Below are 14,202 nucleotides of genomic sequence, written 5' to 3' on the forward strand. Positions count from 1 at the left end.
GACAAAAAAGACCACCTCTGGGGTGGCGGCAGCGCCCCCAGCCGACACGTGGAGGGTGCCGCCGGAGCGAGGGGCGGCAGGGGCCCGCCGTCGAAGCAAGTGGCGGCACGTTAGCCAGCCCCGGTCGCCGTCCGACCCGTCCGTCGCCGTTAGCGGCAGGTGGGCCATGCCGCCGGACCCTGCGGCGGCAGGACGACGTGGAGCACGCCTCCACAGGCGGTGGCGGCAGGCCCCGCCATCCACCACGCGCGCCGACGACCGCGCGCAGAATCTGGCGTGGAGGGAATCTGCCCGGCCGACCAGCTCCGACACAGCTGCTGACACTGACTAAAGCTGGCTGCACTGATTTCAAGTCATGCTTTAAGTGTCGGAGTTTCCCGCTCGATACGGAAATTAACCACCGAAAGCGCCCTATATGTGTAGGAATTACGTGCGGATAAAGTAATTAGAGCATAACCGTGCGCTAATTTTTTGGTACCGCTCACACTAATTGAAGGCTATATAAGTCGGCTCCCCCGCATAGAAATCGAAGCGACAGGATCGAGTTTGCCTTCTCCGCGTCTCCGTTTCGTGCGCAAAATATTGGAGTGAGTATGAGTGTGCCTTGTTCGGACCAGGATTTTAGGCCGATGAAGGGGAAGAATGCAAGCTTGCCACCGGGGGTGAGAGCGAGAGAGGTGTTGGTGCGGCCGCCTTGCGAAGGTGAAGGAGGTGGTTGATTTTTCGATAAGTTCGGCATGAAATATTTCATGTGCGCGAGCTATGATCGTGATCCACCCGGGCAAACAAGTTCATCGTCCTCGAGGCCTGCGGTATGTTCTAACAGCATGATTAAAAAAAATTAATTGTATGTCATTAATTTTTGTTTATTAACCGTATTATTTGTGTTGTAGTCTCCCCGCCCCTTTGCATGTGGTTTCACTCTGGATAGACCAGGAGCAGCCGGAGTGGGCACGCCGCGAGGTGGAGGAGAAACAGCGGCGTGCATGGGCAATGTTCCATGAGGAGGAGCGTTTCGAAAAGGCTATTGCAAATGATAAAGCAGAAAGAGAGAGACAGATACAAAAATTAAGGGCAGAGCAAGCTCGAAATCGCGAGGTAAATCGAAGCGGATGGATGATGAGGCTGCACGTAGGTATGCGAGAGGAAGAGGTGCGCAGGGAGGCCCGTGAAGCGGAAAGAAAGAGATTAAGAGAAAGGGCTGCCGAGGCGCGAGCAGCAGAAGAACGCGGCGACAAGGCTCGGAAAATGGCCACGCTGGACGCAGGGCAAATAGAGTGATCTGTTGTATTTAAATTCTGTTTTACTTTCGCGTTGTATCTTAAATTTCGTTGTAGTGATTAGCCGTATTTTAATTTAAGTTATATTTCCAACTTTATTTCGGCAGATGTATTAATAATAAATGTTGATTTCCCGGAAAAAGTCCGCGTGTAAATTTTCCCGCCTAAAGTTCCCGCCTTATTTTTTCCCGCCAAAATTTCGCGCCATGAATTCCCGCCAAGATTTCCCGCCTTTTCTCTGAGCCGCGTGCTATAAAACCCCTCCCCGGGCATTCATTTGTTGTACACAATTTTAGTCGCCAGAAGATGGCTCCTCGTGGAGATCGTAGTTTTACTGCACGTATGGCTGCTCCTCTTATCTCCTCTGCTACTTCAGTTATGAGTGCCAATAACATAGAAAATGTGGAAGATCTGGTCACGAATGTGAATCTTCTCGTTGAGGTAGGCAAGCTTTTTTCTAAGCACGCAGGTATGCACTGGCCGAACTCCGGTGGAATTACGACAAGAGCTTCTTAGGTTGCAAGCAAGGTTTGAGAAGAAGAAACCGAAGGATGAGAAGGAACAAGAAGAATTTCTAAGGTATCCATATACATGGGCTTCCTCGACGGAGGATGACGAAGAAGTCTTCACGCCGAGGAGTCTGGCTAAGAGCAATGAATATTTCAAGGGAAAAAGCGCTGCATCCGCTTGCGTTGACTCGGACGATGATTTTATGCCACCGAGTAAGAAGGAAAAGGCTAGTTCATCATCGAAGAGCAAGAAGAAGGGAAAAAAGTGAAGCTTATAATGTTACTCGTAGCGTTAATTTTAAGTTGTGGTGTTGGCATTGCCGATGTATCTTTATTTTGGTAGTAACTTAATTTTATGTTGAATTTTTTCCATGTTGATGTATCTTATTTTGAAGTACCTGTTGAATTATTATGCGAAATCATTGAATTTTTTGCATGTTCATGTATCTTATTTTCAAAAACTGGTTGAATAATTATTCGAAATTATAGAAATATGTCTCAAACATAGGTCATACATAGATAGAAATAATAGTAATTATTGGAGTTAATTTAGAAATCAAACTTATTGGAACTAATTTTAATATGTCTCCGAGATACATAGAAAAATGTCTCATACATAGATAAATATATGATACATAGAAGTAAGGTCGATTTGTATCATTCCTGACGACGACGACGACGATGTTGCCGTGGCCTTGGACCGGAAGGCGACAACCGGGGACGAGGGGGATGAGGTGGCCGCAAACCTCGGCCATACTGATTTTCCTCATCCTCTGTACGTGTCTCATCTGCTGGCGATGGAGTCTGAAATATGTATGGAGATTCCAGATTTGGGGGAATCAAGCCGGCATCCGTGCCGAAAATAGCACCTCCAAAGAATTCTTCAACTATCCCGGTAACATCATTGCGAGGTTGTTGGGAAGTGCTGCCGTAGTATTGTGGTTGCTGCGTCATATCGGGCCATGTCGGGATTAAAGATTCCTGCGTATTGAATGGCTCTGTCAGAAACATGCACGCAATAATCATGTATGTAATTAACATGAATTAACCTGTGTTGGGTATTGCGATTGCATGTGGTCACGACCACGCAGTGGAGGCATATTGTGGCCTAAACCAGCTCCCATGTTGGACCACGTAGGGTCAACGATTCCTGCGAACGTAAACGATATGTTATTAGTAGGCATGTAAATAATCACGTGTTGGTAGGTAATTATTAAATATGAGTATACCCGAGTGTTGAATCTTTGCGAGTATTCGCCTTCTGTGTAGGAGAATCGTTGTCCAGATGGATATGACGGAAAATGATCGTCCTCCTAATACAATTGGAAAAAAATGTGTCATTGTTGTAAGTTCAGGAGGAATGTATGTACGCAAGTTGATTACCTGTGTGGCACCATGGCGTTGAGATATGTGTGCGGACTGTGATCGTTCAAGTAGAGATGAGTCGCGTCGTGGATTAGATGTATGCGAGGTAGAGGGAACTGGTACGGTCGGTGTGGCGGATGGCTGGCTCACACGTACCATACTCGGTCTGTTCGATGGTGCCTCCGGCATGTTGAATGCTCGACTGACAACATCATCATGGCGGCTGCAACCAAGACGCCTAAGCCCTTGAATGGCAGTATTAAAAATACGTTTTACCATGGATTTTCCCTCCGTACTATCCATGTTGGGCAAGTTCAAAGTGTACTGGGCGTCCTGTGCGATCTGCCTGAACTCGTCAACCTGAATGGAATTAAAAAATTAATATTGCCTATAAACACACATTTTCTTAATTACAATTATATAACAAGTACCGAAGTGTCACGGTGGTAAGCTGAGGCCCATGTGAGGTGTGTCGGACTCGATGGTGGGGGACCGGTGAGGAGAGTCCGTGTGCTAGCGCGATACCATTCATTATACGTTGGCGGTATCTCACCGTTGTACCGTCTGCATCAGTGATAAATTACATTAGAAGGTACATGATGATAAGATGAATTAAAATATGTAATTACCTATTTTCGCGTACTCCATCGGACTCTGCTTCATCAATCCATTTCGTAATCCATGTTTGATTATGCTGATTCCAGTCGAAACAACTCAAGCCTTTATTGTCTTGTCTACAATCAAATAAATTTTATTACATAATGAAATAGATTAATTGAAGTGCAATTCATTGTTTCTATTACAGTGACCGAACTTACAAATGAACATCAGCAACAAGGCGTCTTGGTGATGGTGGTGGAATATCCTGATGCTTACCAAACTGCCGCATGACACGCTCTGGGTTGTATGGCTCAACCATCCAAATAAAGAGTAGGTTGCATCGTGTGAACCACAACCGTATGTCTCGCGAGCATATCCGGTGGTGGTTTAACAAGACCCCGGACAATGTACACGTCATGTTCCGTATATGGGTCCCATTTGACCATGGTCTCTTGTAGCTCCTCAAACTGTTGGTGGTATTCGGGGTAGCAACCGTGTGCTACATTATTTGACCACCTTTTTTTTGCATGTACCCAACGACTTCCAAAAGTAAGAGGGGCATATTGTTCGGTCGCACCGCTGTATGGGTGAATTGGTTTCGGGATGTGGGGACGCCCAACTGGTAGGTACTCCCACGACCATAGCTGAAGAAACTCTGCGCTTACAGCAAGTATATGTCCCTTTGAAGATGCCCTGGTTTTCTTTGTTGCATCACACAACCCCCTATAGGTATACGCGAGCATTGCGGAACCAAAGCCGTATATAGGGCTGGGTGGTGGAGGCGAATCTACTATGTTCTCGGCTATCTTAATAAGACCCGGGAGAACAATATCACCATGGGACGAAGGAAACATTATACCAATTAAATAGGTACAATAAATACGCAAAAAGATGTCGGCTCATGATCGCAGCATCTGCTTCAGCTGGTAACTCTTGAAAATTATTGACCAACCAGCTTAGAGGGACCCCCCTTGGACGTGACCCTCCGCGGCTCGTAGCCGGCATTCCCACGCCAAGACGGTCCTGTACCACAGTCGGCCAAATACTAGAATACGCGGCAGGGACCAAAGGAGTACCCTTGATTGGCAGGGCTGTGATCATGGAAACATCTTTTAGCGTAGGAGTCAGCTCCCCACAACTTAAGTGGAAGGTGTGGGTTTCAGGTCTCCAACGATCAACAAGGGCCGATAGAAGAGATGGGTCTAACGTGAACTTCTCCTTGCTCGATGTCGGCTTAGAAAATGGTAGAAGTCCATGGGCCGTGAGATGTTCCTCAAAAACACCGTTAACAAGAAACCTGTTCTTAATGGTTCGTACCACGAAGACCGGAGGTGGGTTTGAGTGCGCATTCGGGTTCAACCGGAGGTGGCAACGGTGTCCGGCATCGCAGGATCTTCGCAATAGGTCCGGCAAATCCGACATCATAACCTCGCATCCATCGATGGTATAATCATACATTAATACATTAATCAGACATTCATGAAAGTTTAATTAAAATATGTATGCATTCAGCGATACGATAATCATATAATAATACATTAATACATGTCTCTTTATTACAGCACACCAAACATACAAATATTTGAAAACAAAAAATTACATCATGTGCGGTAAGGGCATTCATTTCGCGCATGACCGAGGCATCGGCAAAGGCGACAACGGCGAGGTTCTCCTGCCTGGCTATGATCCATGTCATTCCTATGACGACGAGATTGGCGTCGTCCCCTCGCGGTTCTCTTCAATGTCGGGTCCGGAACCCATTTGGTAGTTCTTTCTGGAAACTCGTACCTATAGTGTCCGTTGAGTCCCCAGGTCCAGAACTCACCGTTCCAAGTTCCGAGTAGGTTCTGGATGTTGAAGTAGGGAGATATGTAGTTCTCCACGCTGATGTTCTGTGCTGCAGCCGCCCTAAGGACATGACTACATGGGTATCCTAAAAGCTTGGGCTTGTTGCAACTGCATTCACACGTGTTGGGGCCGAGTTGAACAGCTTGCTTTCTCGATCCTCTATGGTGGCCTTTCACCCACTTGGCTCGTACGTGGATTTCCCACTTATTATGAAGTGCATCAATTTGACGAAACCCATGACTTTTGGATTTTTCAGCTTTCTCATCCAAATGTCGTTGCATCTTTTCGGACCATTGCTTGTTCATCACATACCGTGTGTTTGCGACCTGCACTCGTCCGCAAAGTATGACAGAGTCCGGTTCCAAGTTTCGGTAATCAAGGCTGTGATAGGGAGGGCTCGCACACCTTTCGGCACGCCATTGTAAACCTCCGACATGTTGCTGGTCATTATGCCGTACCGAGCCCCCGAGTCGTGAGCTTGCGCCCACTTACTTAAATCGGGCAGTTCCGATTAATCCATGTACTCAAATTTATTTCGGTCCTCCGGCCCCTCCGGTCTTCTCTCGGCGGCAAGGCAGCACTCTCGATTTCTTTGTTGATTCCAGCCCAAATAGCATTCATCTTCGCCTCGGTCTTCCGCATGCACATCCTCTTAAATAGCTTGAACCAGTCCTTGTTCTTGAACTTTGAGTAAAAATTGGCAGCCAGGTGCCTCATGCACCACCTTGTCTCCAGGTCGGGCCACCCCCAGAGAGGGTCCGATGAATTCTTGATAATTTCGAGAGCGCTCAAAAGGCCTGTGTTGCGATCTGATATGATGCAAACATCGGGCCGATCTATCACGACTCCCATCTTCAAGCAGCTGAGGAACCATAACCAGCTATCTTTGTTTTCACTCTCGACAAGTGCATAGGCAATAGGCAAGAGCTGATTATTTGCGTCGACTGCGATCGCCACCAAGAGTGTGCCCTTGTACTTTCCTGTGAGAAAGGTACCATCTATTGACAAGCACAGGGCGGCAGTGATGGAATGCACGTATAGTCCGGGGAATGCCCGGAATAAACGATCAAGGATTTCTTGGTTTTCCTCCGGAGGGTGTTGACGAACTCTCCCGACCACTTGAGTCCCCCGGTTAGTTGTCGCTATCCGGTGGAGTAGTCTCGGGGCAAGATCATATGCCTCCTCATAGGTGCCATACAATCTCCGGAAAATCTCCTCCTTCGCCCGCCTTGCCTTACTAAAGCCGACCGGGAAGCCAATCGGATCTTCCGCGGTTTTTTGCAGCTTCTTTGTACCAAGGGTTATATCTTCTTCCACCGCCACTTGCATGATATGTGATACATATTTTGCAGTGACGTTGCGGTGCTTGTCGAGAGACCCCAATTGCTCGCAGCTATGGGGTTCTATTTTTGAGATATGCCATGGCCGACATACCCCGGGGCTCACCCGAGCGATAACTCTCCCCCCGCAACCCTCCTCATTCAATTTGACGCATATGACTTTCAGCTGCCTTCGATCGACTCGCTTCACTCTGTGTTGCCGAGATATGGCCAACGCATACCTCTTGATTGCTTGGTCGGCCGAGTCCTTGTCCGGGAAAGTTTGCCCAACCTGCAGATCGTCTTCCCCTAGGCCCGGAACAGAGTGGAATTCATTGCCGATGGTCATTGTTTTTAAGAACTCGGGGTCCATTGGTGCCGCAACCGCCCTCCGGAAGGACCGGCACCTTCTTCGTCCGAGGAGGATTCGGACGAAGAAGAACGAGCGTCATCGTCCAATGCCTCCGGCAGTCCCTCCACACGCTCGCTAATATCAACGAACGCGGACCGAGTATCCCGGCTCGGCGACGAACCGGGCGACCATATGCTCCGATGGGCCGGTGCTATGGCTCCGCGTCGGTGCCGCTTGCTCTGATTGGCCTATCATGCCCGCTGCGATCGGGGCCAAATACTCCGACCGAACGGTGCTCGGTCCCGTGATGATGGCCATCTCCTCTTCACCGGCGCCGGCATCGCTTCCGGCACCATCATCACCAGATATAAACTGAACATACACCATGGGCTCTCCGTACATAGCAGCACCAGGTGTGCTTGCAAACCTCATGTACGTACCCCAATTTCTATCACTCTTTACCTCCCGCAAACCCCAACGGGCAGGTGTCCCATCATTTCCTCCTACAACGATGAGAGCCTCAACGGTCATCTTCTTCCCACGCATCTCACGTCCAAACTGTGCTCGGATGCATCTTCTAACATCCAAAAATTCTCTATTGACCATGTCTCGTCACTACAACTTTCATCGAGTCGCAGCCGCGACACATCGACACCCGTAAAATTCGTCGCGTACGACGTCTCCATAAAACACTAACAAAGTTTCCATCGTACCTACCGCACAATATTTTTATAATTATATTAGATTACAACACAATAATATTTAACATGTCATTAACATTTTTAAATAATAATAACACAACACAATTACTTACTCCACTTAGTCCTAAGATGCACCATTACTTAGTCTAATTAGAAGAGATTATTATTTACTACTCCCTCCGGTACAGATTAACCGGCGCGCCTGGCAAAATATGATGTTTCTAAACACATACTATTTTAGGCGTGTTTGCATTAACTACCGTCACGATTAATTAGGGAGTACCCCCTCTTCCAACGATTCTCTAGTATTCATATCCCTTCCCCCGGTGTGAAAAGAGTAGGATCCGCATGCGGTTCTGATGGAGAATTTATGCTAAGCCAATGCATGCAGATTAAGCGCGCAGTTAGTGGGCAGTTTTCTTTGGATGATATGCATGAAATTTTCTACAGCTCACAAAGGGTGGGTCAAAGCACGACTACTAGGCTTCCCTAATTAAACGCCACAGTTAACGAAAAATATTCAGCTCGGGCTAAGTCCTAATATGCACCATTACTTAGTCTAATTATAAAAGATCATTATTTACTACTAATGTTCACCGTGTCAATGCATGCAACCGCAACACATAAAATAATAGTCTATGTCCTAACATTTTTTAACCCTGTCTATGCATGCAACCGCAGCACATGCACTAATGACACAAACTAATTATATTACATACCTAATTACGTTCTAAGTACATAAATAAAATATAATAGATCTGCTTGTTAAACTCTTACCTTGATATATCTTTTCTGCAGCTAAATCAGCTCCTGCACCGTACACATAATACTTGAGAGAGAGCTGAGAGTGAGAGTGTGAGCGAGCTGAGAATGAGAGTGTGAGTGTGAGTGTGACCAAGCTGAGAGTGACAGCGTGAGAGTGTGAGTGTGAGTGTGAGCGAGCTGAGTGTGAGTGTGAGTGTCAGAGTGAGTACGCGCGTAGACTGTGAGAGCTCAGAGTGAGGGTGTGAGCGATTTAAATAGAAGAGGCTGAATGCATGTATAGCGTGTACAGAACTCGCATCTCTTACAGTATCCGAATTAATATGTAGCAAACTTCAGTCAGCCTCGCACTCAACGCAGTCACGAAAATTAGCTCACTCAGCCTCGAAATCGAATCAATCAGCTAAAAGTCACCGCATGCACAGAAATATTCGAGCGGGAAAGCAGCCTCGGAATCAGCGCCGTTAATCTCGGAAATCAGTGCAATGATGCTGCCGGCCGGAAGATGCTTGTCGGGAGCCACGACGCCAGGCGGTCGCGTCGGCGCGCGTGGTGGACGGCGGGGCCTGCCGCCACCGGCTGTGGAGGCACCTCCACGTCGTCCTGCCGCCGCTGGGTCCGGCGGCATGGCCCACCAGGCGACAGGCCAGCTGACGGCGCGACGGACGGCGACGGAGCCCGGTAACGTGCCGCCACCTGGTGCGGCGGCGGGTCCCTGCCGCCCTCCCTCCGGCGGCAAGCGCCACGTGTCGGGCCGGGGCGCTGCCGCCACCCAGCAGGTGGTCCTTTTTGTCAATTTGCCTCAGAGGTGGTCCTTTTTGTCAATGAATTGGGGCAGGTGGTCTCTTTTGACAAAATTTCCGTTCCAGCCGCGTCTCAAAGGGATTTGGGCTGCCCGATAAAAATTGTTTCCACGCGCATCTCAAAACCTCTTTCATCCGGTGTGGCTTAATACGGTGTCTAGCGTTCCAAACTCGTTCCCGCTACAAGGGACGGTTCGGGTGCGTCGAACACAACGAAAAAGGCGGGGAGTGGCGGGTCCGATGCGTCACCGACACAAAAATAATTCGCCCCCTCTCCCGTCGCGCATTTTTTTCCTCCTAATAGATTTCACCGTCTATCCCGCCGATTAATTTCTCCCTCCCATCGTCGCTACTTTGTCCCTCCCGCTACCCTCTCCCCATCCATGACGCCGCCGATAGACTCCAAAAAATGGCCAAGAAAGCAGCCACCAAGCCGCCGGGAAATGAGACGAAAGAGCCGAAGGAAGGCGCCCTTCACGAAGCCGCGGAAGGCACCGGCTGCGAAATAGAAGCCGGAAGGCTGGACTATCTGCGCCGCAAGCTGTCGACGGCGGAGCAGAAGGGACGGAGGGCGGTGCAGCTGGAGAAGAAGACGGTGGCGGCGCGCGCGCAGCAGCACGCGCTGTCCGCGTGTATCGCGGCCAACAACGCGGACCCATGGAGTACGTCGGTGTCGGTGTACATTCCGGGGAAGTGCCTCTCCGTCGACATCCGGGTTCTACAACGACGACCCCTGTGCCGCCACTCCCGGGTGCGTGACGTCAAACTTCTCACCGCGGTACGAGTATACGCTGCCGCATGGCGGCTTCAACCCAAACAACGTGTTGTACTCCCCGATGTACGACCAAGCGCCCCAGTACGAGCCAGGCCTCGGTGCGAACGGCGCCCCGTTCACTGGCCACAGGGGCCGCTCGAATTCGCAAGCACCGGTGGTGAGGAGGAGGGCGAGGAGGGGGTGGACGACGACGACGAAGAGGGCGGCGACGAAGAGGACGATGAGGACGCGCCGTCGACGACGGAGCAGGCACACCGGGCAAATGACGACGAGGTCATCGTGATAGACGGACCTACATCGACTCAGAATGCGCTCTCGGCGTCGCCGTCGCCCAACCCATTCTTCTAATTTACGTCGGTCTATAATATGATCACGTGCTCAGGACTTTGATCGCGACTACTCTGATCGCGGCAGTTTCGATGTGAACGATCTCTTTTGAATGCGAATTATTTAAATTTTTATTTGAGACGCGACTGGGGACCGACGTTCCCCAACTCGGCATGAACAAAACACGTCCTTTAAAAGCTCGATCGACGCCGTTTGAGAGACCATTTGGGGAGATTCTCAAAAACTCGTCCGAAAACCAAATCTGGACCTTTCCGCAAAGCGGAGATCCCGGCCGGCCCTACGAGCAGATTTAGTCACCGGACGATAATGAGTAGAGCGAGGGGAATAGCAGTACGGGAATAGAAAGGACTTTAGGGGTGCATGTGCGAAGGTGGGGACCTTTCGTTTCAATCAGAGCCCCTGTGACGCTGTCTGCCCATCTCCGTCCTCGCTCGCGCACGGGCCCCGCCGGCGGCCGGCCTTTAATTCGAAACGCGTGGGTCACGGGCGGAGCGGCCTGCGCCGTCGGATGGGGGCAAATGGACGGCCGTGCGGTGGAGTGGCTCGACGTACGCAACGCGGTGGTACGAGCGAGTGTGACGGTGACGGCCGCGCACGGGCTCGCCGGCCGGCCGGACTGCCGGAGGACCACCGCACCGCACCGCCCGCGGCGTCGCTCGCTCCGTGCGGCCGCGTCGCTGTCTCGCCGCGGGGGACCGCGCTGCAGCTGCAACTGACGAGCCAAGTGAGTGAGTGACGTACTACTACATGATCATGTTTGCTCCGGTGAAAGAAAAAGGAGAGGAGAAATACTCGCTAGGTTTGCCCACTTGTTGCTAGTACGTGCCGTAGATGGGCAGCGTGAATTATTCGGTTCAGTTTGTTCGGGCAGTTCTGCCGCCAGGGGTACAAGTGCCTCCAGCACATGTGTGAACTATCGAGAGAATATCAGTTGCATGCAACCTATTTACAAATTACAACTCTTATACTATCATGGATCACGAGGTAAATCAAACGGCTAGGAAGTTATTCAGGCTCAATGGAAAAAAAAATCAAACGTCTTACAAATAGATGTATTCACATCCAGATAAAGTTGTACCGTTTATTTTGAAAATCTGTAAAGCAAGATGCCGACGATTTAGTGGCAACACCCTCGATTCGTGGACACCTTATTTACACTCTAGTTTTTTTATTTTATTTTATTTCCTTATACATAATCATTCCCTAGAAACCACACTCAAGATATCGTTTAGACGGCGGCGATAGGGATCACTACAAATGTTATATCAAACTATACGCACTTTAAAAATATACTTCATACAAGTGCCAAAAATAGTCCGCTCACTTGTGTGATTTTTCCATGTTTTGTTTTACACCACTTTAAAATGAGTTACTTAGAGATCTTCAAGTGGCCTTCTATCCCAATAAGCTACAAAAAACACAACCATTGCTACAAATTATAATTTACATTTATCACATCATAATGTACTTATAAATTATAGATGTTTGGGATCTATAGCAAATAGAACAATGAATATTTAATGACATTACTATGTAGTTACTTACAATTATTTATTAAAAAAATATGAATACATTTAAATGTTTAGTATAAAATATAATGTTCCATCCGAAGAATATGAGAATTTTTGGAGTCCAAAAACATTAATAAAACTTAAAATATTGTATAACATGCTACGAATAGGATTTATGTCATATTTGATTTATAGCAACCGTAGGCAAACAAATATATGAGGGATAAACTGAAAGATGATCAATGCGCGGCTCATCTCTGTATTATTTAGGTACAAATATTTCATCTTCTTTGTCTTCATCGATTTATAGGTCTTGATGTTTGTTTCACACTTTGTCTTCAGTATTGTTTGTCTCCATTTACGACATATATTCATATGGGTAAACACTCTTGTCGTACTATTTCACCTGCAAAATAAAGGATTTCAAATATGCACATATGACAGAAATAAGATGCAAATTTAAGATGTCATGTGGTCACTAATATATATTTTATAGTTGGTTTAGTCACCTCGAAGTCGTAACACAAACGGTCGTTATTTCAGCCAATCCAAATGTCCGTGGAATCATCTAGGTATTTGTAGATGGCCAGGCGACACCATGTAAAAAAAAAAACTACCTATTTTTGTAGCCAAACATCCAGGTGTGTACTTCTATCTCTAGTACACTATGTTCTACGCGAGTGTGTGCCATGTTGGTATTGTGTCTGTACCTTTCTGAGTTGCAACGGCTGTTTCTAAAATAGTAAGAGTTGTCCTGGTTTATTTGTCATGACTCATGACACATAAATGTTTTTGTTCTCTTATTCCTAAAGGCGAAAACAGAAAAGATGAATAAATTTTCTCTAGGGACAAGCTTGCTTGGAAAAATAAAACCGAACACATTTCACCTAGCATCTTACATTTTTTCGAAAGGCGCGACAACCTAGCCTCTGAATAAATGGATGCATACAAAGCTTTATTAAAAAGATTATTAAATTCTTACAAACAAACATTGCACTCAGTAATTATTACAAATCATGGATCTTAGAGCGTGGAAACATAGATAATGTATCAGAAGATCGACAATAACACTTTGCGCCTTGTCATCAACATGTTAGCATGCGATCAAGCCACCAACCTCGTGCAATCATTGCCAAGCTGTTGCATCCAATATTCATGTCTTGGCGTTCCTCCAGCGACTTGAGATAAGATCATATATGGATCTAGTGGGTAGCCATAGGTATAACCTGAAGAAATGATGGGAAACTCTTTCTGTTAAAGATACAATCATTTAAAATATGCCATATCGCCCATAACAATGCACATGATCCCACTCTATTAGGGGGCTGTGTTTTTATTTATTACCCCTTGCAACCTATTACCAAAAAGATTTGTGATAATTGTGGGAGGATCAATATTAAAATTCATGTGAGCAATGCGCCAAAAGACTTTAGCAAAAAGACGCGTAATAAATAAATGTTGTATTGTTTCATCTTGATCATAAAAACATTTTTTACTTCCGTCCCAATTACGTTTAGCCAAATTATCTTTCGTAAGTATGATTTTTTTTTGTAGATAAACCACATAAAAATCCTAATCTTGACTGGCAATTTTATTTTTCAAATGTATTGCGAAGGAAATGAGTGTGATCATTAATCATATCAAGATACATTGTTTGACAATAAGCTTTCCTTTTGTAGTTAGATTCCATTTTAAAACATCCTCTTGTGCCGATAATTGTACATGCAGGAGTCGATGAACTAAATGCAACCATCTTTCTCTCTTGTTACCAAACAAATCCGTCTAAAACCTATGTTTAGAGTGACCATGGAGAGAAAATTTGCAAAAGTATCATTTTTATGATTTACAATAATGTACATGGAGGGGTATTGTTCAACAAGGGGCTTATCCCCTAACCAAACATCTTCCCAAAACCTCGTGTTCATCCCATTGCTAAATTCAAAGGAGCCTCAAGAAAATAAATCAATCTTGACGTTCATGAGGCTTTTCCAGAAAGGCGAGCCAGTTGGTTTAGCTAAAACCCCGAGAC

General features: G+C 47.0%; 1 protein-coding gene across 1 annotated transcript; it reads right to left on the reverse strand.

The window, feature by feature from the left end:
- Positions 1 to 3,968: 3,968 nt before the first annotated feature.
- LOC124680613 (serine/threonine-protein phosphatase 7 long form homolog) lies at positions 3,969 to 5,176 on the reverse strand. Its single transcript, XM_047215683.1, has 3 exons — positions 4,638 to 5,176; positions 4,420 to 4,522; positions 3,969 to 4,064 (listed from the first exon to the last, which is right to left on the reverse strand). The coding sequence occupies exons 1-3, from the start codon at positions 5,174 to 5,176 to the stop codon at positions 3,969 to 3,971; spliced, it is 738 nt and encodes a 245-aa protein (XP_047071639.1).
- Positions 5,177 to 14,202: the final 9,026 nt, after the last annotated feature.

Source organism: Lolium rigidum, unplaced genomic scaffold, assembly GCF_022539505.1.
Source record: "Lolium rigidum isolate FL_2022 unplaced genomic scaffold, APGP_CSIRO_Lrig_0.1 contig_21452_1, whole genome shotgun sequence".
Taxonomy (NCBI): Eukaryota; Viridiplantae; Streptophyta; class Magnoliopsida; order Poales; family Poaceae; genus Lolium; species Lolium rigidum.